This window comes from Platalea leucorodia, assembly GCF_965183815.1.
Source record: "Platalea leucorodia genome assembly, chromosome: 14".
In the NCBI taxonomy this organism is placed as follows: domain Eukaryota; kingdom Metazoa; phylum Chordata; class Aves; order Pelecaniformes; family Threskiornithidae; genus Platalea; species Platalea leucorodia.
In genome coordinates this window covers 13,050,606-13,077,112 of record NC_138836.1, presented here as the reverse complement: position 1 = coordinate 13,077,112, position 26,507 = coordinate 13,050,606, and the positions used below count along the sequence as shown (strand labels likewise).

General features: G+C 41.8%; 1 protein-coding gene across 1 annotated transcript in view; it reads left to right on the top strand.

The window, feature by feature from the left end:
* Nucleotides 1-26,507, top strand: part of DNAH9 (dynein axonemal heavy chain 9) — a gene marked incomplete at both ends in the record, with an annotated part of 219,762 nt that overhangs the window by 149,347 nt on the left and 43,908 nt on the right. Inside the window, 4 exons of the mRNA XM_082326558.1 lie at nt 2,390-2,560; nt 4,429-4,551; nt 18,759-18,952; nt 23,125-23,273. Of these exons, the coding sequence (XP_082182684.1) occupies nt 2,390-2,560; nt 4,429-4,551; nt 18,759-18,952; nt 23,125-23,273 (637 nt within the window). The remainder of the gene's footprint in view (nt 1-2,389; nt 2,561-4,428; nt 4,552-18,758; nt 18,953-23,124; nt 23,274-26,507) is intronic.

The window sequence follows — 26,507 nt, the reverse complement described above, 5'->3', positions numbered from 1 at the left end:
GGGGACCATGCTGGGAGAGAGACCACTTCTTGCCCTCTGCTCCTAAAATACATGTAGAAGAGACATAGCCAAAGTGTCTGTGCTCCAAAGACCTTGCTACTTTTCTGTCTTGTCTAAATAGACTACCCTTCCCTGCATAGCAAGTGTAGCTCTGTAGTACATGGACATGTTACATGAAGAACTAGGAATGATGTCCCTCCTTTGGAGAACGTTCCCACCTGGAGCGGTTCTCACCAGAATACCTAGAGAACATTTCCAAAATGACAGGTTGATTTCAATGTAATTTTTACTACTCATAGTGATAGGGCTGAACCGTCCCACTTGCCATGTGGCAGCAGAGCCCAGTGGGAAGACAGTAGCTTTTGTGGGAATGAGAGCATGGCCATGTTTTCCAAGTTTCTTGACTGTCTTTGAGACACCAGTGCTTCTCTTTGTGGCAGGTGTGAATAGACCGAGACTCCACTTGCCACAATGGAGGAGCTAGATCTTTAGAATGAAATATATGACTAGTAGTGAATTCATCTTTCAAGTCTTTGCTTCATGTTTGGGCATCACTTAATCAGTTGTTTTCTGCTCCTTGACTGGTAGGAACTGGGGTTTCTTTCAAGCCATCCCCTCTCTCTTTGAAGCTGCTTAGGCAGGGGTCTCCTCTTTCTGTGCTCTGCATGTGCTGCCCAAGACACTGGGGAAGTCTTGGTCCCTGAGCAGCTTCTAAGGACCTGCTGCAGTAAAAATGAAAGTGCAGACAATCCCTTGCCTTGGCAGAGTAGTCTCAATAGGTCTGGCCAGTAGAGACGCAAGGGCCTTTTTGGGGTATTTATTGAAGAGTTCTGGTTTTAATGTTTTAATAAATGGAAGACCTTTTTTTATCACAGGAGAAAGGTATTTTGGGGGATGGAGGGTTAAATGAGATGGCACCTTAGTCTAGAACATCTTCCAAACGATTTCTTACCTTGACAAGTGACCTGGAAAAAGTAATTGAAAAGAGAATACAATATTTTGAGCCTCATCAACAAAGAAGCTTTTCTTTTTGATATCTACAACTCATATGTTGAAATAATTTTAGCAGGAAAATGTACATAATATCTTTTGTACCAGGGTGCACTTTGAAAGATTCATTCCTTATGCACACATAATAGATACAGGAGTTTCTGAGGGTTCAGCTTTAATCTATGTCTTCTGCATTTTGTTTGTTTTATGTTTTCCAGTTAACATTAGCAATGTGTATAAATACATAGAAAATTATTGGGAGAAATGTTTTTGTCTAATAAATTTTGATGACAGATCATAAAACATTCTGTAAAGATGCACAGAGATGATTTTAAAATACTTACTACACAGCTAGAAGCCCATTATAAATTAGAGCACATAAGACTTATGTACTACTCTGCAGCATGTTTTAATAGCATTTAAAGAAATGTTAAGCAAGAAAATGCATTCTGCAGTTATTTAATAATGCAATGTTACTTTAATTTGTTGAGGCATCATTTTTTCTTTGTAGAACCCTAAAAATAAAGCTGCCAACACAGTCATGCCCCGTCCAGTTGGTACTGTTAATTTGTATTGGCCTGGTTATTTCCTATTAGCTGGGTCCCAGTGTATGGAGCCTTTGCATTGCTAATCAGGACTTAGGCTTTTTTTCTTTCTCTTCTTCCAGTTGCATTTGATAATTTGCTAATGGGTTTTCTTCAGCAGGCTCTGAAAGTTTTTTGTGTTTTCTCATTTAGATCAGAAATGTTGTTACAAGAATCCTTAGTATCTTACATAAGCATCATTCTCGATGCATGCACCCATCCTCAAGGGGAATTTACTGACTGGTTAATCCCACTTCCACAAGATGCCCTTCTCATCTAGTTCTTTGCTGAATCCAGACAGTAAAATACTCATGGGACTTTTCTTTGTATTTAGGGGAATTGCTTTTTTCTAAGTTGAGACGTTTGTGAAATGGGAGGTGCGTTTTCCTCTGAGAACGTCACTATCTTTTGGCTCAACATTTGCAGAGAAAGTGGACTGTGTTATCCCTGTGAGAGAACACATTTGGTCAGAGAAATGTTTCCTACTTCCATTGTGTCTTAATTCATCCAGCCTGTCTCTGCACTACTTTCTCAAGCCCAAGAGTGTGCAATGTCACAGGGAATGTCGTCATTGCCCGGCTGTATGTTCCTGAAAAAGCAGCTAAAGGCAGGTACAGGGTCTGGTCTCTAGATGTGTTCCCTTGCCTCCTGGAGCTGGTGGGCCACACTGCTGGGCAGATGGGAATGCTTTGTTTGTGGTCCCAGAGATACAGTATCTGAGTTGGCTTCACTTACTGCAACACTTCAGGGGATACCCAGGCACATGCAAAAAGCATCTAGAAGCCACCGGTGTCCTTCTGTGTCTCCCCACCTAGGCGTTCAGCATCGTGTTTCAGAAAGCCATTGAGAGGGCAGCTCCAGATGAGAGCCTCGCAGTGCGCATGCTGAACCTCATCGACAGCATTACCTTCTCCGTGTTCCAGTACACAGCCCGGGGGCTGTTTGAGTGTGATAAATTGACCTACACTGCTCAAGTTACCTTTCAGGTAAACATCACCATTTCATGCAATTTGTATGCAATGATTTATTTTACAGGCAAAGATATTGGCATGGAGAGAAAGCTCACACTGTCACAGCTGTGGCCTTCAGCATCAGAGCAGCAAATACAAGGGCTGGGGAACTGATTTTCTTCTCTGCCTCTCTTGCTGATAACAGTCATAGATGCTGTGTTTGATTTGCGTTATGCTGACAAATGGTTGTTTGAGAGAGTAATACCTGCTTGCAGGACCTGAAAAAAAGGGCAAAGCAAGCTGGTCTTGAAGGCTTATTAGTTTTATCGAAAAGAAATGCTCTCTACATAGCTGCTGTCTTTTGTCTAGTATGTTAGTATAATTCTTAGTCTATGATCTGAACAAGGAGACCTTTGTATATCCCTACAGTGAAATCAAATTCAATCAATAAATAGTGCTTGGCATGACGTTGTGAAGTTGTTAGGTTTGTGCAGTGAATGACTGTGTAAATGCCCTGACATGCAGAACGCAGATATGAACCAAGTTTGAACGGCTGAAACACTGTGCAGGTCCAGTTAACCTTGATCTAGTAATTGTAATGATTTTTTTTAATTCTACATAACAAAATACTATGTGTAAAAGGGAAAGTAAGTACATATATACACACACACATATATACATATATTAAAAAATGGACTCTAAAAATATTGTTAATAAATTATCTGTCTGTAAAAAGTCAGCTTATATTTTGCAATGTCAGCTTTAATTCTGACCCAAAAGATACCTACATTTTCTAAGATTTGTCTCTAAATAAAGTATTTAAGTAGCACACATTGTGCTTGTAACTACAGTAAGTCTTGAAAATAGTTAATGGGTTCCTTTAAGCTGTCAGGAAAACCAGCATCCACAATTTCAGTGTGTGGAGGCAGTTGTGTGATGAGGCACAGGATTCTCCCATAGAAAAAAGCTGTTGGCTCATGAACTGAGTACCTCATTACCATCATTGGTGGAAGAGGTGCCTGGCACACTTCAGATGCCATTGCCCAGTAGGCAATAACGAGATACAGTCTGGGATCTGTGACAAGGAAATGACAAACTCACCGCTCCAGCACTGGTCTTTTTCCACCCAGAATTGGCGTTCAGGGTTTTGAAGTTTGTCTCTGAGACTTCAGAAGTCTGGCAGTGCACTTGGAGCAGTGGCTCCAGCTGGGCTCATGAGCATGCATGGCTTTCCAGAATGACCTCGAACATCGCTCTGGCAGTTTTACTCCATGTATTCCCGAAAGCCACCATTGGTGGTAAAAACATTGGTAGTAGCTGAATGGCCCAGGTGCTCCTCCAGTGTTTGAGACCTCAGGGACCTGCTTATTCTCTTGGTGCAGGTACCATAATTTTTTTTTTGTTCTTTTTCTTTTGGTTTGTTTTTCAAAATACTCTCAGTATGTCTCCACTTACTTTCAAAATTGAGCAAGATAGGGAGAGATGAACAAGACCTTGGTAGCATGCCCTAGGGATGCATGCTCTGGTTCCTTTCAAGAAAGTTATCTGTTCTCTAGCTGCAGATATCAAGCACAGGGACCTGCAGCACACCCTGCAGCCTGTGTCTCTGCTGGCAGGGACTTCTTGGTGTGCTATCTATGAACCTGGATCACAGCACTTGCTACTTAGTTTTCACAGACTTTGGTCCTCTTACGTTACTAATCTCCCTACTCGTTCCTGGTCCTCTTTTGAGGAGACCCAAAGCACCAACATGCTATGATTCATCATATCCCTCCGACATGGGGCACTGTGTACTTTTTAGCCATACTTTGGCAGCTACATGAGTTGAATAACGAATCTGCTAGAGTATGTTGCTGCTCTGTATCCTGGCTGCTCAAGGATATTTTGTTTGTTTGGAATTCCAGATACTTCTGATGAATAAAGAAATCAACACAGTAGAACTGGATTTCCTACTAAGATACCCAGCACAGACCGGAGTAACAAGCCCTGTGGAGTTCTTGTCTAATCAATCCTGGGGAGGAATCAAGGTACCTGTTTCACTTGAACTGTGTGAAATCATCATGCCTTATCTCCTCTAAAAGCCATTCGGCAGCCTTCAGGTTGGTCCTTATAGCATTTGGTGAACAAAGTTCTGACCATATGTGAGAAGTAACACAAAAATGCCACAGAAATGGAGAGTTCTGTAAGTACAAGACTGACTTTGTGGGCTTTTCATGATGATCTGTGTGTCCCCAAGAAGGTGATTTTTTCCCTCTGAGATTTAGGCTTCTTTCTCCATAAGAGAGGAATGAGAATATCCTCTGTTTTGGGGGGTTATAAATTGTAAAGGACATGGAGATCTTCACTCTATTTGGGAGGAGGTGGGAACTGAAGGTAGATATGACCATCCACAGAGAGGTGCTACAGTTAGAGTAGTGACAGCTGACAGACCTTCTGCAAAAAAATACTGTCACTGCAATGAGAAGGTCTAACAGCTGCCATGTGTTTGGAGGGAGAGGTGAGGAAGAGCATCCCAAAGAGATGTGAGTTATCCTATCTTTGCTCCTATTTGTCAACAAATGTGAATTGTGCTGGATTTGAACCTGATTCAGCAGGGTATGATTTGTTTTCTGGACGAAGTCAAAATGTTCTTCAAATTAGGCATGTTCATTCACAACTTCTCAGATCTGAGATTGTATCTTTTGTTTTATTGTGGCTGCTGATCAGTCTTTGGCACCTGCTGTCACTTAAGAATCTTTTTTTTTTATAGCATGCTGCCGTTGTGGGACATTTCTCTGGTGCTGTAAAGTAGGGAGTGAAGACAGCCTGTTCTCAAATTTTCATCAGGGACATAGGGTCTTCCCTTTCTCTCCTTTCCACCATGCTGCACAGAGAATGTAACTGGTTCCTGGAGGCTGATCAGGCAAAATATCATCATCCAGGCCCAAGACATCTCTGATATACTTTTCCTGTTTGTATTTTTTTGTGGAGCTTTCCAGAGTTTTGCAGGAGCCCTGGCTTATGGTGCCACATGCCTTTCTAGGCAAGCACGTGCAAGGCTGTGCTTCACTTGGCAATCACTGTCTTTTAAGGCAGCACAGAGTTGGATTTCTAAGTTCAGAAGTTCAGAAGTCAAATGAAGCTGATGTTTCTAACCCAGGTCACCCATAACGATTTCAAATGGTAGCATGGAACAATTCATGCCAGATGTGTCTGCCCTGACCAGGACATCTTTGTTTCTTCACTGGCAGTGAGGATGGGGCCTCTGCCTCATTCTGCGCACGCATGCGACCTGGCTTATGTTGAAAATGTCACAATCACATTTTCAGCCATAAAATAAACTTGGAACTTCTCACTAAACCAATCCTGTTCATCCTCTAAAAGGCATATTTCCATAATAATGGAGGAATTAAAAAAATTTCTACAACCTTTCTTTGAACATCTTTTGTTCAGTGGTGGCATTTTGCTGTTCAAACAGCAGTTTTATTTTTGTTTCTCCTTTGAAGACAAATTAAATGGACACTTAGGGTCAACACACATAATCAGGGAACTCAGCCATCAAGCCCATGAAATACCTGCTTTGCAACAGCATATTTTGTCCTTGGGCTGTGCAGTCTGTATAGATTGTAGATGTACATACATATTACAGCTTGAAATCTCAGGCTTTCTCAACTGCTTTGTCCCTGCCCATGTTCAGCGTGGGGGTATATAGGGTGAATGGTACATTTCAGTTCCTCAGCTATGTGCCCCAGCTTTGTCCTGTGGGGCCTATGTGCCACCAGCAGCCTGCACTCTGTCGTCCCTCAGCCATCGAAAACTGATGCAGTGTTGGGTAGTTATCATGTAGTCATTGTGTACGTGGAGTAGCTGGAGACTTATCCTGAGGTAGGCAGGAATTGAGAGTGGACTGTCACCTGAAGTTGCTTTGCAATAACTGATTCTCTTTGAGATGAGCCCTTCCAACTCAGCTTCCTCTCTCCCACTGAGTCTCTCAGGGTTTTTGGTTGAGATGGAAACTATGTGATGCCAAGAAGATGCTGCTCTGCACACTCTTTTGCTGAGCTGTGAGATGGCAGGATGTAAACATGTCCAAGTGTGCTGCACATGTCAGGTGTCTTTAGCCTCAGCATGCATCCGCTGTCCCCATGAACTGCACATCTCGAAGAGCTGCAGTCACTGGTCAATAATCTGCGCTAATTTTTTGTATATCAGGATTTTCAGATAGTGAATTCTATATTATCAGATACTGAATACTCTTCAGATTGTCTTTTGTGATGATTGTAGTATTGATTTTACTACAAATAATATGGCTGGTGTCAACTTTATTACTGTTTATGTTCTATTACTGTGTGTTGGTTTATTAGCCTTTGAGTTTTTGGCAACTCCAGTTACTTGAAGCATGGTTTTAGTACAATCACATTTTGTCACAGACTGCTATAATTAGGTTAATTAGTCATGGCTTCTATACAGCTTATTAGCAGGCTAAAATCTCCTTTTCTTTCATCAGGAAGATTAAGTGCTGTAATAAATTGTTTCTTTAACAAAGCTTGAGAAAAGTACATTTCAGATTCATATTTCAAATTCGAAGTGGAATTTAGCATTCTGCTAATTTTTCACAAAAACATTGAAAATGCTCCTGCACAAAGTACTCCTTTTGCCAGGGTTTTCAGGCCAAGATAGTAATGCCAAAAGAAATCAATATTGTTATTTGTGGCCCATTCTGTGCCTCCCATTTTGGGCGCATTACCTTCAAAGGAAAGCTCATTACATGTTGAGGACTCTGGGCATGCAAATAGCCCTGTGTGACTTGGCTTATTATTTATTGTTGTTGTTTGATTAATAATATATATAGGTTAATAGTCCTCTGCAGTTGTGCAGCTCATGATGCTGGAGCATCTGACACACGTTTATGATTTAGTTTTCTAGCTTCTTTCAATAAAAAAGTTCAGTAAAAAGTTTCACAGAGCTTTTTGCTGTAATGTGTGTGCCAGGGAAGCTCAATATTTACCACTGAATGAAGAAACCCACATATCTGTCTGGAAGGGCATGGTTTGTAGGGAAGGGTAATATCTTTGTTTGGGTCTGCTGATAGACTTGGAAAAAATAGGTACGTTTCAGGCTTTTTAGTGCTTCTTTAAGCCTGAAACAAGAATTGAATTCAAACTAAGTACAGGTTGAGAAAAACTGCTCTGAGTTAGTTAGCTCTGGAGCAAGGGGAGATGTTAGCAAAGGACACAGGCCTCACAAAGGTCACTAGCCTCAGTGCAAATACTGCCTCTGGGTCGCTGAAGGGTTAGTTAAGAGCAGGAAGGGGAAAAAAATGGTATTATTTAATGAAAGTAGTGCCTTTGCTGAGTCCCTGGCTCTGGTGTTCAATGGAGTTGATCATTTTGGTTCTAAGGCCTGTCTTTTGCAGGTACTTAACAGTGATCTCTTGAGAAGTCAAAAGTATTCTTTTACTCTTAATGAGGTTTTCTGCCTTTTTTCAATTTCCTTTATTACAGTATGTTATACTTTCCTCACCCTCTATGTTCCCTGTACTTAGCTTGAAAGTTTTTATTTCAGTTGGTACTTCTGAAAAAGTATTTTGTGTGCATGCAAGGTTGTCCATTTCTCCTGACTTGGCTGTTGGTTACGCTACCAACAAATTTGTGGACACACCTTAGACCACAAAGGTACAATGATGCTACTGCTTGAACTGCACAGGACGTCAGGCCACAGCCATGTGGAAATGACCATTTTGATATTCTTGTTGCAAGACTGAACTTAACATAGAATCAGTGTAGAGGTCATCCTCTGTAGGATTTTCCCCCCATTTCTTTCTTCTTTCCTTCACTGGAAGTTCTCCAGTGTCATAAGATGAAAGTGTGGAGTAAGATGAGTATTGTCTGAATTGAATTGGGTTTTATGGCTGTTGGGTCTTAAAGGCTATGTCTAGATTAACAAGTAAAATGGGACAGCAGCTGTCTTCTGGTCCCAGCAGCGCGTGACATGGTACAGTGTGAATCCATACAGTGAAACGCCCCTCGGCTCCCAAACCAGAGAGACCTCATATATTGTTTATTGTGGACAGTCCCTGGAGTGTCCTACCCCCGGGCTATGTCCAGGCATTTTTCTGAGAGCAAACGAGTTGGCCAAAGTCAAATGTGAGCCAGTAACATACTAGCAAACTGTGTGGCTCATGGTGAGCTTGTGCCTGGACCTCTTCAGTAGCCACAGATCAGCAGGCGAGAAAAAAGTGTGTGTCTTCTCCTCACTGTATAGGTGTGCTGGGGTCTGAGATAGGCGGATAGAAACTCCCTCTCCCCATAGTCTGAGACAATCTTACTCTGGAACAGCTTTATAGATGCATGAGTGTGGTTTTAGTCCTGAGGTAATACAATCTGCCTGTCAGTAGGGCTTATTAGCTTAGGCAAAGCCTCACACGAGGAATAGTTATGCATCTTCTGTTCAGTGCCCAGTGCCAAAAGACCACGCTTGTGTTTCTTAGGGGTTCAGCAGAGCAGTTTGCCTAGAAAAGATCATATGAACGTACCCAGCGTCAAGCTGTGCTCTTCCTGAGCTTCACCACTACTAATGAAGCCAGTGGTCATGCCCTTACAGTATTCATTTTCATGGTTGCCTTTGCCAAAACCAGCCCTTTTTAGGAGATGGGGGTGGTTCTCAGGCCACCAAGACTAGCTGTAGGGTGGGTGAATGGATTTCCCTCTGACCCCAGTGGTCTCTGCTGAGAAATTCTCCCATGCTCTGACTCCCTCCATGCCATGCCCTTCCTGGGGAGCCGTGTCCATACTGCCTCGTGGCCTTATGCCTCCTGCAGAACTGTGGTCCCTGAGAAACCGTGTGTGTGTCTGGCTCTCACCGCAGCAGCCTGTTCCCACAAGCTGGATGCAGGCAGCTCTGGATCTTTGCACAGATACGCATTTCCCAAGTCTGATTTTCTTTGTGATATTTTCTGCAGCGCCTCTTTATTGCTGAATGCAGATGTGTCCCATAGGATAAGTGAAGCTAGTTAATATACAGCAAGAATACACCTGGACAACTTGGATTACTTCTTCATCCCAATCATTTCCCTCATCTTTTTCTGAAGAGGAAGAATTTTCATTATGTAGATATGAAAAAGCTACTGAAAGGGCATTGTTTAATAAATGTGATGTTGAATAATGAGCTCTAAATACTGAATTCAGCTTTCGAGGAGGAGAACAGCAGTAGACAAAGTAGCATATTAACTCCATATTTATAATTTTGCAGAATGCAGATGATAAGATTGCGTGTGTGGCTTATGAGATAAAATGCCAAATCATATATTTTACATTTAAGAAAAATGGATTTTTTTGACAAAAGAACAGAAATCTTTCTTCTAACTTTCACTTTTTGTACTTTTTAGACACTGAAATTTTTCATTCTTGTCAAAGATTCATTGTGACACAATCTGATGCCTGTATTGTGTTCTTTGTGCATAAGCAAGGTCCTTTGATCAGGCTGGTCAGATATGAAAGGCTTGCATCTCACAGCTTTCCATGTACATTCAGAATTATTATTATGCCAGAAAATGATAGTCTTAATTAAATCTTTTCCATTAACTGAGTTCTTCAGATGTACAGCCTTTTAGCGCATCTTTGATAGAAAACATTGATTGTGACACTTCGATGTGCATTTATCTGCTCTCATCTAGAAGTTTCCTAAGGACATTCATCTGCCCTCACCAGCACTCATGCCTCAGAGAAATGTTCCCAATGTCTTACAGAAATACTACTTGAGAACATTTTACCTTTTTTTTCCCTTTTCTTTTTTAACCTGCTGGCTAATGATCTGATGTTTATCTGAAATACAGCAGAGATTTTGATCACATCAAATATTTAAAGACGTACTTTGTTGGTTTGATTGCAGAGTGGAAATTGAATTTTTCTGGAGGCCTCTACAGCAGTGTCAGCCTCCGTCCTTCACTCTCAATCCACCCATGACACAAAGCCTGCTGTCAGCTGGTCTTTTTGAATGTAAAAGTTCTTTCATCCTCTAAATGGAAGGAAAGGGAAGTAATTGCTTCATCAGAGATATCTTTTAGATATCAAATATATCTTTTTTAGACATTGTATATCTTTTGAAGTCCTATTGCTTTGCTTAAAAAATAGGGAAAAAAAAAAAAAAAAAATCAATTGCAGTGCACTCCTGAAAAGATGTGAGTGGACTGTGAACCCAGGACTGACTGCAGAGAGGTCTGATGGCTGAGCTCTGCTAGCAGCTGAAGGTATGCAAGCAGCCATCCCATTTTGGACATGATGTACTGTACCTAGATGTGTAAGATGCTTTTGAAAGGCAATGAAGGCAAATGGCTTGCATTTGGCTCCTCTTTATAAGTTCTTCCTTTTAAGCCCAGATCTGCCATAAAGGACCAGTTAGAGCTCATAAATGCCTCTTCCTTCGCATGGCAGTGTTGGTTCACATGAATAGCTGTGAAGACTGCAGATTAAGTGCTCAGCTAAATTTTGACTGGGAACAATCTCTGGAACCCTGGTAGTAACACCAAGGCTTTACCTGTGTTGAGGCACATGAGAAGACCTTTTGTGGAGGCACTCATGGTTTGTGTATCATCCCCACCGTGAGACCACAGTGCATCAGTGGACCAAAGTATTGACAGTACCTGAATAGGAGCATCCTTGTGCAATGAATGTAGTCTAACAGAGCCATGAGGACAAGCTTTTCACTTCGTTCAGAGTTGTCCAAGCCTCTACTGGAGTCTGGTTTGATCTTGTATTGCATTTTAAGAAAGATGCGGACCTTCTGGAGACAGGGTAGAGGAGAGCAGTAAGAAGTGTCAGATGATACCTGAAAACATGACTCTGAGAAGAGACTGAGGAGAGGGAGAAAGGGAAGGATTATGTCTGAGGGCCTCAAGATTGAGGGGACAAGAGGGTACAATCCTCAAAAAGTGCCCTCCAAAAGGGGAAGAGCAATCGTTTTTCTGTATCAGTAAAGGGTAGAGCAAGGTGCATCTCAAAGTACTTCAGGAAAGACTCACACCACACATTTGGAAAATCTTTGTGATAGAGGATAGTGAAGGACTGGCGTAGATTGCTTGCAGTTTCCATTACTGAGGTTGTTCAGCAGGTCATGTGACACATGTATGAGGATTGTGGCAGGGGCCTGAGTCCACCAAGGGACTCTGCAGCTTCTTTACTCTGGTTGCCTGTTCTCAAGGCCAGCTCTGCTATGGTGCCACCATGAAACCTTGGATCAGACCATCACTGTGAAAAGGGCTGTGAGAAGCCTCATCAAGGTATGGGTCCATACGTACATCTATATATGTGTATATCAGGACACAGAACCATGGACCTTGAGAGCCTTCCAGCAGGTGACATACTGGAACAGATGCTTCAGCTGAGCTCTTTCAGTCCATGAGACATATTTTCTCTTTAAGTTTTGCTGTGCATTAGCACATGGTGATGGCCCATCTGTGATTTGTAACAACAGAATCCAGGGAACCTCTCAGAAATACACAAGTACCCCCTTTCAGCTGTCATCAGGGACTCATGGCCAGCTTCTGGTTCTGGCTGTGTCCCCCTGATTTGCTGAAGAGCATGAAAGAGTGAAGAGGAAAGATGGAGAGTGTGGCTTGGCAGAACAGTTTGACTTTGCAAGGCTCATTCTCAAAGCAACCGGAACAACCTTTGCAGAAAATGCAGGAAAAATGCCAATATGAACCTAGCTGTGAAACATCTCAAGTGAAATGAAAATTTGGTGGGTGATTATAAGCAACTAGAATACAAAGATTATGACTAAATCTCATTTCTGTTGCTGACCGTTCCTATCCAGTGGAGCCATATGTGAGAATGTACTAGTAGGAAGGACTTGAGTGCTGAAGCCATTGCTTTCTGATTCATGACACAGGTTTCACTGGGAATTTTCCAAGAAGGTAGCAAGATCCAACCCATCACTCCTCAGACCACTTCTATTGTCCAGCCACGAGGTGTCTGCATTTTGTGATGCTCTAGGAAAGATGCTGCAGATCAGCAGAAGGATGTTTTTCTATAGTGTCATGTCATGGCACTACATACTTTTTAACCTCGGTATAATTTAGATGTGGGGAAAACGCAAGGAGGGGTTTGAATGAAGACAGGGGCATACAGTGCAGTGAGCTTGTCAGTCAGCTTTTACGAAAGAAATAAGGAGGATTAAAATAACATTTTTGTGTTGAGAGGTGATTGAAGTTTGGCAAACCCATCATGTCTTTATTTTTACCTTCAGTAGAGGTTTTTCTTATGAGTTGAATAATTCAGGTAGTGCGGCTAAACAGAAAATAACACCTTCAGTGAATGAATAACACAAACCAAAATCTAGTATGGGAAAGATGGCAAATAATCCATCATTTTCTACGTTAATCCTTCTAGTTAACAGTAGTATTCAAATGGAGCAATTCATCTGCTTATATGTCTACTTCCTGAATGATCCAACCAATCAGTTCAAGCCAGATGCAGGTTTGACCCCCATTCTTCCAGGATCTGTCTTTCTCCAGCTGTGGGGATGCTGGTTTTCCTGATGAGATTTGGGCCACCTGCAGAAAATGAAGGAAAGAAATTATGAATATTTGCAGAAACCTATATAAGCAGAACGCGCAGTGCATATGGACAGTGTAAGACCTTTAGAAGGTGTTTTGAAAACTCATGAGGTTTTTCCCAAGCATCAGGCATTCATACAGTTGCTTTGCTTTAACCCCCTTGCAAAAGTTCACACACAAGCAGCTTCAAACTCTACGAGCCCATGTACAGACAGACAACTGGGAAGCTGAGCTGTGGTGGGGCTTTCACATACCACCTCAGGTTGGTGAAGCACAGCTCCAAAATGCGTAGCCAAGCCATGGCGACAGCTGCACAGTTCAAATGCTTTGAATTACTGGAGTGTTTCTAGACTTTGAATCTAATCCTGGTGCTGGTATTGAAAACATTCAGTTGAGCCTGGATAGCTTTGCTGCACACCTCACCTGACATCTGAAAATGATTCCCCTTCAACTATCATTAGCCTACAGGCTTGGCTTGCTAAAAGCCAGTCTTTCCCGAGTATGTGCACATCACGGCTGGGGACCACCCCTGCCCACTGAAACCCTTGAAGCATCTGCAAATGATGTTGTCAGGCTGTTGCCTTTCCAAAAGCAGAGAGTCTCAGGATCACTTGCACAACTGCTAAACACTATGAACCTTTCATTTGTGGAGCCTGCTTGGCTTAAAAACTGCATAACATAAATCATAAAAACACATCTCCTTAATTTTGCAAGTGAAATCGTGACTAATCGTTAGGATTTAATCATCTCACAGGTTATTAAAACTGTGAGAATATTAAATATAATTTCTTTCCAGTGTTGTCAAGTTTTATAGAGACATTTGATGTTCAGCATGGTCCTTATAGACCTTATTTTCTTTTTAAGTAGAGGGTTCATTTTTTGAAAAGCAAGATATATAAGGAGCTAAGACTGAAAATATGAATCAGGTATAACCTGAAGACTCAAAAAGTAAGGAGAGCTTTTAAAAAAAAAACCCTCACTTTTTTTTTTTATTATGACTTTATTTTGTCTCTTTAGAAACCAGTGTCATAGAAGCTCACTCTGGCAGCAGTGGTTTTAGTTGCACTGTATTATTTTCTGCACTATTTATGTCAGCACAGAGCATGGTAATGAGGAGCTGTTTTGAATTCCCTTGCCCCAGAGCTGTTCTCGAGTCAGATGACTCTGGGGCAGGGTATTTTAAATTACGGAAGTAGTTTAAAATACAAAACTTTTTTTTTTTTTTTTTTTTTTTTTTTTTTTTTTTAAGAATAATTTCCTTTAGAGCTAAGGGGAAGAAAACATGGAGAAAAAAAAATTTTTTTTTTCAGGTTTTATAAAAACTTATGAAACGATGCCTAAACTCGGGGCCATTTTGCCCAGACAATATCCTTAGAATAACTGCCTTTAGTGATAAGAGCAAGGTTTTCTCTAATAAATTTACAAAGCTTGTTGTATTGTATCTAGCACTAGGAGATAAATTGCATGCAGTAGCAATGACACCAGACCTTTGAAGTTTTCTTTTAACTGAAGACTCAGCCCATCTTCTGGAGGCAGCAAGCAGTGAAGAGAAACTGAGTGCATCATCTCTTTGTTGTGCCCATCTGCCTGGGACTTCTCCCTCTCTCCCCAAGACATTGTCTCTTTGCAAAGATCCACTTTCCCTTCTGGCCCTTCGTTGACTTTCTGAAGGGCCTTGTGTTAAAGACACCTTGTAAGCACACCAGCCGTTGCTCTGCAATGGCAACTAGGATTTCTTTCTCAAAGCCAACAGCTGATACATGTTGTATTTCCTACAGCTGGGGAAAAGAGAGTACTTTGCATTTGTGAATGTGTGAAATTCACAGATCTGCTGACATATCAGCTCCAGTTTAAAGCTGGTTCTGACTTAGACGAGGAACTGTCAAAGAAAATCAAAGTGATAAAGCAAGTTGTCTGTGATTCAGTGAATGAAAAATCATTTTCTCTGAGAAAACAATGATCCTTGCCTTGACATGGTGTGAACAGACCTGTTTTGCTGTCAAAGGCTCATTTTGAGATACAAACTCACAACCCTCCTGTTTCCAGCCATCAGAGATGATTATAGTGTGGGTTGCAAAGACAGGAACTGGAGTCCTCCAGCCCTTTTGATCATATTTTATTTTGATCAATGCTTTTTGTCTCTCTCAATTTCCATGACAACTCTAATTGACAAATGTATTCTTCATTATGTTGACAAAAATAGCCATGCTACACAGGTTGATGTGTTGTACCCATCTGCTGTCCCAATGTACCGTTCCTGCTTTTACTCCTCCTACTTGGAAACAGTGATATATTATTGTTGGTATAAGTTTCTTGGAAAATTTCACAGCAGAGGTATTGAAAAGCAATTAATATTCACCGACAGATTACTGATTGAGATAGCTTTCACTGCACTGGCTTTTAAATAACAGCATCTCTTATTAATACCATCACTCCTAATAAATGCAATTAAAATTGTTGACTAATGAAAATTTTAGTGTTCATTTATATAATACAGACTTTATACTTTCAATTAGCGCTTTCTTGATTCTGCAACATGTTGTTCAGGGAGAGAGAGACTATCATCTCTGATTACATGTCTGTCATTTAGCAAGAAGAAAGCAATTTTTCAGAGTCTCCCGTGTTAACATCAACCAAGAGACTTCTCGAAGCAGCAGCAGCCAAAGTTCTGAAGTAGTATTTTAAGTAAATCACTTCAAAAGTCAACAGTGTTAAGATGTTTTATATAAGCACTTGCACTGATGAATCCACTGAATTCAACTTTTGCCGTTGTGTTATGTTCAGCTATGAAAGGTGCATCAAATATATTTATTGCTGCAAGGACAAGGTTTTGACAGATCAGAATATATGGCATTGTTCCTGTGAATTTCAGTTTCTCATGTTCTGTGCTCTGGTTTCTAGTTTTCCACAGAAAATGACATATGGCACTGAATTTGGAGCAAGTACTTCTGACATTTCTCCATGTTAGTGCTAATCCATACATGGAAACAACATCTGCTGAATCACTGCTTTGCTCACACTCTTCTTCACAAAATTCCCAGGATCCCTGCAAGTTTGGGAGGGAGATGGTCAGCACGAAATTGAGTCAGTCCATGCTGTAGCTCTCAAGTGGTATTGCAAGCACTCTGCTCTTATCTGTGCCTTTTGTGGCGGTATTGATGAAATTGTGACTGCCGGCAAGGCTTGATTTGTTGCAGAAGCATTTATAGTAGTATCTACAAGTACTTCTCTGCCGATAGCTCTAATTCTGGCCCTAGAGCACGTGACCTGTGAGGAAACGTGGAGGGATTTGTCCAGTCACAAGATGACAGAGCCAAACTCTCCTTGTTATTGGCAGTGAATGCAATAAAGATCAACCATGACAAATTGCAGGTAGGGAGGTTCAGCCTGAACATATTAAAAAAACCCGTCTTCTTTACCAGAAGGACAGTGTAGCTCTACAACAGGGCACCCAGAGACGCTGAGAGAGCTTCATTCTAGAGGTCAGCATTTTGGTAGACAAAGCCATGGCTGACCTGATCCAGTGCTGGCTGTAGTGCTAGCCTGAGCACGAGGCTGGACTAGACATCTCCAGAGTTTCTTCCAGTCATTGCTTCTGTGATGCTGTGAGTGCACATTCAACAAATGTCCTGGGTCAATGGCACCTACTGGGAACACGTTTACAACCTCTTTCTCTCTGTCATCTACAGGCATTCCCACTGCTAAAAACATGAACTCATTTTTTATAAGCAGCCCCTTTTTCTGATGCCTTCCTTCCCTTTGTTCACACTCTGTGTTGAAGTACGGCTTCTAACTAAATTCAGTCTATTAGAAAGACCAAAGTTTTACACTGCTCTTGTTTTCTCATTGGGAAGCCTTTCCAGAGGGAAAGTGTGGCTTTCCTGCAGTTTTTAGAGCAGAGTGGCCTTCAGTGTCTTCTGTCTCATTTGCAACAGCATCATATCCAAGGCAATCTCTCAGCACTTCTGTCAGGGCATTTGCATGACTTTCAAAGCCCTGTGGCAAGTGTGTATTTTTTCAGTTGATCTGAACAAGGTGTGACATCAGCATTTTTCAAGGAGCTTTCTCAGTTGCTTTCCACAGTGGAGCTGTATGGGATGTGAGCTGGAGCATTAATGTTGCAGAACACCTCTGGCCATCAAGAAGCTTCTGCTTTGCTCTGAGTGTGTCCTTCTGTTTCTATAGAAAATAGCTCATTCACTGTCTTTTATACTTCACTTGTCTTTTCCACTTCATGTTCAACTGCTTACAGCTTCAGATTATGCAAAACGCTCTGAAGATGTTTGTTTCAGCGAGATTTTTTCTTGAAATCCAGAAGAACCTTACAAGCTGTGCAATACTTTTTGCCACCACTTGCATGGAAGATAATTTGGATTCTTTACTTCTCTGCATAGCATTCATAGTTGCCACTTTCTAGCTACAAAATCTAGCTACATTTTGATTGTAATTATCATTTATTTACTGCCTTGCTCAGCTGTTCTTTGGGGCATTCTTCAGCTACCTGTTTCTGCTACAGACTTGTAGCACCAAGAAGTTAATCTTCATGTGCATTTGGAAGTATAAATCTGAGTGATTTGATTTTTACAGTGGCATAATATGGTATGTATGCTGGTACAAAGAAAGCACCCACCCGTTTACAGTTTACAGTTTGCGCTATGTTTATGGAGATTTGTGGCTCCATGGTCACCAAGACTGCATGGTGAAGTCTCATTGCTGTGGTTTCACAGAGTGTGTGCACCAGACTCTGCAGATAGAGAGGTATATGCATGGGGGAACAGGGAGAGAAAAATAACTGCATGTGTATAAAGATGAAGATAATTAATATTCCAACTGTGAAATCCCTTAAAAAAACAGTTTTGGTGAGCATGGCATGCCTGAGTCTCTGTTTAGCTTTGGATACTGAGCACCCTGGATACAAAAGCACATTTTTCCATCAGTAGTTGTGATTTTTGCTGCACAGTTCTCTTTGTGTCTATTGAAGGAGTAAAGAGGCTGTTTGCAGACTTGCAGCTCATGGGAATGCCAGCAATGTGCTCTCCTGTCAGACATGGGCTCAAAATTTCCATCTCCCATCGAAATCAGGCATTTCTGGGATAAATGACAGTAGCAAGTGCTTCTCACCTGAGATTTTTCAGTACTGGTTTCAAAATAGGAGAGCAGATTTCTTCTTGCTTTGGGTTACGGAGAACTGCATTGTGGATATTGCCAAATTCTTTCATCCTTTTCTGTGTTGTCACTTCCAAACTCCTGTGTCTCAGCAACTGCACTGCAGGGGACAAGGCCTGGATGCCATGTGTGGCTTCAGTGGCTGGGGAAATGAGTTGCAGTGATGTGGGTGAGAGCATCAGAGAAGGCTGGGTTAGGTGCAGCATGATTTTAGCGCTGATGTTATGTGGGCAGCCTTGAGACATGTTTCAGTTGGAAAGACCTTCCACAAGTATGAAACAGCCCTCAGTCATACTTTCCTGCAAATGGGCCATGTTGATTCTTGTTCCTGTGACAATGTGCTGGCAACAGAGTTGGGAAAAGGAGAATGGACAAAGTCTGATCCTGGTGGATTTCTGGCTGTGGTTCCCAGGCTCCAGCTATGACCCTCCTGGTAGAGGGAGTCTACATGACATGAGCAGTCAGTAATGTTAGAAAAACGGTTCAGAGTCATGTAGGATTGTTCTTCTGAAGATCTTCCTTGAATTTTTCCAGGCTCTCTCATCCATGGAGGAATTCAGAAACCTGGATCGGGATATTGAAGGGTCTGCAAAACGGTGGAAGAAATTTGTTGAATCTGAGTGTCCTGAAAAGGAGAAGTTCCCTCAGGAATGGAAGAACAAGTCAGCTCTGCAGCGCCTGTGCATAATGAGAGCCATCCGACCCGATCGCATGACCTATGCTGTCAGGTAGGGGCACTTCTTTGCTATCTATCTCTGAAATGCTCTTGCTTAGCAGGCAACCTTAGGTCTGTGTTTTCTAGGGAACAGGAGTAATTCAGGAATACGTTTAGATTTATTTATTATAGAATGTGAGTTCTGCAAAATGGTTTCCTATAAAAGAGTCTGCTGAATGAGTCATCTCTGAACTCTGCAAGACAGTCAACACATTTCATTTAACTGGAATTTCTTGCTTAAGGAGATCTAACCCCAATACCACCAATAGCGATGGAGCAGTATAACTAACACTGGGTAAGGAGCAGACATGCCAACTCAGAAATGAGCATCATCATGCAGGTGTTATACATCTGCTAGAGTCTTTTAATGATTGATACAACTTCTAGAGTTCATTAAGGTCGATTTTAGTTACTAGATCTTGTATGGCTGTTCCTTAGGCACAAGAATAAAGTGTAGAAGTAAAGGAAAGTCTTAGAGATTCCCCGCCCCGTAAAATGCAAAATCTATGTGATGCTAGTTTTGAAAGTTGCAGTTGTAAATTATGTAGTGAAGGTAACTAGGCGAGTCTAAACTTTATGAAGGTATGCAAAAGCAATATGCTTGTTCCAGGAGAAACTAAAGGTCTTTCACTCCATTAGGACTTGTTTTTTCCTTCTCTGTCCTAGTAGTCTATGATTTGACATTTCTGCAATGTCTCTCATGCTACTGCCTCTCAAATAGTTTATATTGCTCCACCATCTGGCATGTGCGTGCATGTAACAGATTGTATTACTCAGTGTATGAACTAGATTTCTGTTTGTGTTTTAAAATTCACAGAGAAATGCAGAAAAGACTGAGTGAAGTCTCCCTATGGTCAATGTTATTATGTTTTATTAAATTAAATATTATAATTTATCACAATCATACTATTCTAAGCCATCTTCTTTTTAATTTCTTACTCTTTTAGGGGTGGATTCTCCATGTGTTCTCTCAGCTGAAAAGATTGGGTTTCCTGTTGTTGTTTAGTTTGAGTAAAATAAGCTCTTGTCTTTCTGAACTTTTAAGTGCATATTTCATTTAAGCAAATTTAATTCATTTCTTTCAATCAAAATGGCAGTACTCACGCAGCTCAAAAATAACTAGAACATAAAGTTTCAACACCTTTCATATTTGTCTTTTATGAAAAAGTAAGGGAGTCCAAGTTCAAAAGCTTGACTGGATATTTTTAGGGTCTGGGCATGTCAAGCTTTTCCATTTGCACAGCAGTATTTATATGCTTTTTTGTTTTGTTTCTTATCTAAGTAGGTTAGAATGTAAACATGTGCAAACAGTAACAGTTCACAGTGCCTTCTCCAAGACTTTGTTTGTAGATACTTGTGACTAAAATTCTTCTTGAAGTACAGGATAGTCAGACACTAGGCCCAAAAGGTTTAAGAAGAGCTTTTGTTTAGGGAAATCTCATGCCCCAAAAGCAAATGTGAAATTATTAGTGGTAACAATAACAGTGAAAATGTGTTTGACTTCCTGGTTCCTCCTTGATAGTATCACACCCCTCAAACCTTTCTTCAGGCAGCAGTCTGGCTAAGACAGATACTGTTCCCTTAGTGAAGAAATTTGCTGTTCCTAAGAGATCCACCTCTCTGGAAAATACACGAATCTGTTCATCTGTCCTTCTCATGTCAGTCAGTGCAGTCTAGTACTCTGATGTAAGAAGGAAAAGCGGTCTTTGGATTGAGCTTAATAGTTAGCATTTCTGATAGTCACCACGCAGAAGGCTAATGGTCATCCAGTGTCTTGTTTTCCTGAGCGCTGTCAAAGCTGTGTTGTGTCTGTGACCCTTCAAAAAGCACTGGGGAGCTACATACTCTGACCACGAGGACTTCAGCCTCAACATCCCTACTTTAGCCAGCGGTGTTTCAACATCATGTACATGTTAACGAATTCATTGAGTTTTAGATACCTACAATGTTATTGGATCTCACAAGTTGTTTTGCAGTTCTCAATTTGCAGATCTCTTCCTTCTGTATAGCAGATAAATCTGCTGACATTAAATACCTTACTGATGATCAGTGGACATCACTACTAGTGCTAACCTTCCTGTCTCTCTAAGAGTCTGGACAAGTACTTGAGTGCATTTTAGGAGTCACGGAGTAACTTGGTAGCCTAAACACAGGTGACTGGGGGTATTTTAGATGCCCTAGAATATCCCTACGTCATTTCCAGCTGCTGTTCAGAAAGGTGCAAGACCCTTTATGTCCCATGTCATATGTGCCAGCTCCATGAAGATGTTCTAGGAAGCTCTTTGGTATCTAAAATGATCCACCCCTCTACAGGCTTCTTGCATTTCCCTGTCTTGGAAGTTAGGTTTTTCAACCACTCTTCATAGCAGATCCCTGGGGATATTTGCACAGCCTGTTTTATTCCCTAGGCCTAAGGAGCCATCAGGAGAAACCACTCCTTAGAGCTTAGGTTGGGGCAGTGCTCTATTGTCCATCACCAAGAACCATAATTTCCTCAAGAGGCATTTTCCAGTGTAAATACCCATTTTATCCTTCAATCTTCTTGAAGAACATCAGCAAGGAGCTCCTTGCAACACCCTGTGCTCCCATGCTTCCACATCCACGATGAGGTCAGATCAATCCAGCAGCTACTAGCATGATGAAGTCCTTCCAAAAGCACTGGTACTTTTGCCTTGAGGGATAGACCTTTAGAACAATGCGGAAGGACTAAGGACTCTGGTAGCTGGCACCTCCAGCCATGGTTATGGCACTTAAGTGCCATATCCTTCAGATAAAGGATCTTAGGCAGCTGGGCTTCATAAAACCTAGAAAAGCTGTAAGCCAGTCATTTGTCTTGCAGGGTATTTTTGCTCTTTGTTCTGTTTCTCAAAGCCTACTGCTTATAGTGTGAACCACCCCTATGAATACCTTGTTTGAAAGACACCAAGGGTAGGCACTCTTCCAGTCCTGTCTCTGAGGGCAGGCCTTCCTTTCCTGCACTTGTGGTCCATTTCAAAGTCTCCAAGTCACATTAGTTATGTTTCTGAATCTCCAAGGCATCGTTTCATAGAGCTGAGACTTAATGTAAAGCCTTAATGTAAAGACTTAATGTAAAAAAAAAGAATGTTGTGACCTCGTATCTGATGGACTTTTTTAAATTTTGTGGACTGAAGCTTTCCAGCAGCATTTTGGCAAATGTTATCCCAGAACAGAAAAATCTACTTGAAAGAGCTACCAAACAAAGTGGAAACTTTTTCTTTTGAATCCCTTAGGCATTTCTATTCCAGCTGCCTTTCACTAGTCCTTGAAGGAGACTCTCAGCTCTCTTAGAAAGAATTTGGCTGCCTTATTCTGGTATCATCTACCAGGTGAAAACTGGCCAATGTTTTTCTTCCCCGTGGTACTGAGGTTTTCAAAAGGCCCAAGTCATGCACCTGCACTAGAAGAGTAACTGCTCATTCCTGGGGTTTGAAAATAACATTCCTACCTTTGAAGCAATGTTCACTGTATCCTCTTTTTCTAAAGCAGTGATTTTGGAAGCTCACCCTGGGGAAATTCACCCTGGACTTTCTCCATGCACTGTATTCTGTTCATGCAGCTGCTGTGGAGCTGAATTTTTTCCTGTTCACTCAGTTGTATTTTTCCTTGTAACTCTCATGCAGAGGCTAAGCTATACGCGCTAGATATTCTTAGAGCTCTTCCCTTTTATCTTTCCAGAACAAAGTAATTTTGTAAATCATCTGGACTTTTTGTGACTTTTGGTGATAAATCTAAAGGAATGCTCTTTCCTCTCAAAGGCTGTATGGATTACAAAGTACATGGCAGTTTTCAATACATTAACTTAACTATTTCTTCTCTCCTGAGATACCTTTGTCAGAATCAAGCCAGTACTTGTATTGAACTTCTGAATACAGTGTTGCGCTGGCAGGTCCCACTATTTTCCCTTCTCAATTCCTTTCATTTGTCAGATATTGGTGTACCATGTGTCATTTTACCCCTGTAAAAAGTGCCAAACATTGCTACTGAGTGATAACTCCAGAAGCCCAGCCTGCAGATCCTCTCTAAAATTATTTCATGCCCATTTTTTTCATTTAGTTTCTAATTTGTTTGAATGAGTAAAATCAAAACTAATTAATTGATTATTTGCAGGGGAATCTGTCTTTTCTGAACAATACTAGACTGGCAAAACTTTTTTCTTTCTGGCAGAGATTTTGTAGAAGAAAAGCTTGGCAGTAAATATGTGGTAGGGAGATCCCTGGATTTTGCAACAACCTTTGAGGAATCGGGACCTGCAACCCCAATGTTTTTTATCCTGTCCCCAGGAGTAGACCCACTGAAGGATGTGGAGAAACAAGGTAAATAAATCCTGTCTTTAGGCATACCGCAGCATTGCTTTTTATCTTCTGCATAATTATCTTGGCATGACATTCTTGTTCTGTTTTTTTTTTTTTTTTCTCATCTCTTTGTAGATAATGGAGTAATCTGTTAAAAATAGATAATTGTGAGAGGATGTGTTTGGTTTTTTGGGGTTTTTTTGTTTTTTCTCTTTTTTTCTTAAGGGTTTTTGGATTTTCATCTAAAGTTTAAATTAAACTTGTCTCTTTCTTACATTGCCTGGATTCCCAGTGTAGTTCACACTGCAACAATTTCTGAGTTAGTCTTGTACACAACCTATAATTTACGTCAGAGATATCTAATATGCTGTCAGATAGCTAAAAATAAGCAACAGCTCCCTATAACGGTCTGCTGTTCAGTGGCAGAGTTCCCAGTTTTTAATCTCACCCTTCCTGAGTTGATTTTGGTGTGGATGGTCAGACATAGTGCTGTCGGCTGGCTTCAAAGCCAGAGGGGCTTCTCTAAGGTACCTTATTTGAGAAGGCAGTGATTTCCATTGTGCACCGACTGCTGTAGTCAGTGCCTGTGCTCTAAAGGTGCCAGTATGCAGAATTTGTGCTGGGTCTCAGCTCCACCATGGAAGAATTACCATTTTCAGCTTGAATGTGGCAATTACGGTAGGTCTGGAAATGGAGTCACTTCTGACTGTTGAACAGAGGTAGCTGTGGTCACTTTTTTTGAGACTGTTACAGTGGAGGGGCTCCATCCCTCTGGAGCAAAGGGATCAGATGCCTTTAGGTACTGCTTTAGGGCTGCTCATCAGATGTCTTTTCTCCTTCTCCATCAATGCGCTACACATATCTCCAAGACCATGACTTGTGGTCAAGCCCCAGTGCTCCTGGCAGTGTGGAGTATGGTATATTTAAACTGTATGAATTGTGTATCAGACTACCATAGTAGAGCTGCTGGCTGGTTTTTAGCAGGCAGGTCTCCAGTAAACATCAGCAAGGCTGGCAGCCCCAGCAGAGAAATCAGTAACGCTGAACCAAGCCATCATCCAGGCAAGTGGTGGAAGAAAGTTGTCCTGTGGATTTCTTTTGCTCGCTATGATGCACCTTTTGGGTCATCCCAAAATAGTGCTTGAGTCAATCTTTACCCACAAGCAGCTTCCAGAGATGTTAAAGCCCAGCACAGCCTGAGCCACAGGCCAGATCACAGTTCACAGTCATGGGAAGTTCCTGGGCTTTGCATCGTGTTTTGTGCTCTTTCTGGCCTGATACCAGGTCTCATTATCGTGAATTGAAGGGAACCCCCCTGAGGAAGGTCCTGTCTTGTGCCTGGCTTCCCTTTGGAGCCACGTCAGTGATCTTGTCTCTCCCTGTGTTATTTTCTTGTATGGGAAATGAAGCACTAAAATCCAACCATGAATGGTTTAATTGGAATTGTAAAGATGAGTGTAGTTGAACACCTGGGGTTAGTCAGCCAGAAAACCTACAGCAAGTAAAAGTGAAAAAAGTCTAATGAAATAAAACCATTGCTTCAGTGCAGCTGCACTGGCCTTAAAGCCTGCCTCGCTGGGGTTTGGATTGGATTCATTATTCGACATTTTCTCTGCCCTTCATTAGGTTTTATTAAAGTGCAAATCTGGCTAGATAATTCTTGTGAATGGAAGATAGCTTCTTCCAGATGCTGCCCAGTCATGGGACCTTTCCTTGGCAACTTGGGGAGGTCCCTGCAGCAAACACTGTTGGGCTCGGAAAGCTCCCCCATCTCCCTGGGGCAGCCTACCTGCACTGTCCCCTCTCCTCTCCAAGCCAGCAAGGAAGGAGGAAGGCTGGCATCATCTTTGGTGAGGCAGCCAGTGCAGACTCACTGTGTATCCCTCTGCAGTCCTGTTCCTATCTGTGAAGTGGAAATAACAACCGATATTAGTTTTATTATTAATCACCTGGTTTGGGGTAGTGCCCTGCCTTCTGTGAATTTGCCTCATCCCTCCTTGAGAGGGTGGGTCTTGAAGGCAGAGGAGGAGATTAGCAGCTCTCAAAGTTGGAAGCCACCAGAGATGGTGAAAAAGAAAACTGGAAACTCTCAAATATGGGGAGAGCTATACCCCATGGGGCTGCTGTAGTAAGGCTAAGCAGAGAGCTTGAGCAAATGGAAGAGTTTGGATGTTTGTTTTACTCATGGCCATCTGTTTCCAATCTTGTACCAAGAGCTGAATCCTAAGTCTTGCAAGACAAATCTTTTCCTTGTTTTACTATAAAACTTGTCTGCTTTTAGCAGAAATCAGGAATTAAGGGTGAACCATCTGCATAAGGCAAATCTGCATGCAGAGATAAGTGTAGGCAATTCCAAGGGATCAGCACGTGGGGACATGTGTACTGACTCCCTGGCTGAGCCGAATGCATCCTACTATGATGCGTGGAGCCTGTGTGGATGTTTGTTGGGCTGCTTCCCTCTGGCAGCACAAATTGGTGCTCATCTTCTGAGGAGCACACAGCAAAGATAGCTTGCCCCAGGCAGTTGCTTCTCCTGTGAGATGAGGAGTGACTGGTGTCCTCCATCTTTGGATGAGAGACAGATTCAGACAACTAAACCGGAGACCTTTAGCCATGATCACTCAAAGATTCTGGGGCACTGGGATGCTACAGAGAAATCAGGGGAGTCCAAGGGATTATCACAGACTAAATGAAGAAGCACTAAATAGCTGCCATCCTTCCTCCAGAACAGGATAGTAAATGACATGGGTTTTGGGGTTCCCACCCAGCACCGTGCAGAGAGAGATGTAGAAGGGACTGTAGGAGGTGGTCTGCAGTGGGGTCTGGAGCACCCCTTCTCATGGGCTCTGCTGCAGTCCCCTGACTGTGGGCCTTCCCACATGCATTGTGGTGCACCTAGAGGCAACTCCACACCTGCCAAAGCCTGTGATGATCCGTGGGAAATCTAGAGGGCTGACTGATCTCTAGATCCAAGAAACTTAGGAGGCCTTGGTTGAGGCAATAGGAAGCTCACACAGATTTCATTTCAGCTGCCTTCTCAAAACTGAAGAAGTTCCTAACCTTAGTGCTGGTTCTAGCATGCATTGCAGGGTGCATTTCCCCACCGAACGATGTCTTGTTCAAAGCCTATTTAATCAGCAGGAAATTATTTTAATTTCCTATCACTGCAAAATATGTTTTTACACAAGGTTGCAGGGGAATAATGTTCTTTAAACAAGAGCCACTTTGTAATAATGTACCTTTGTGTTGATGCCT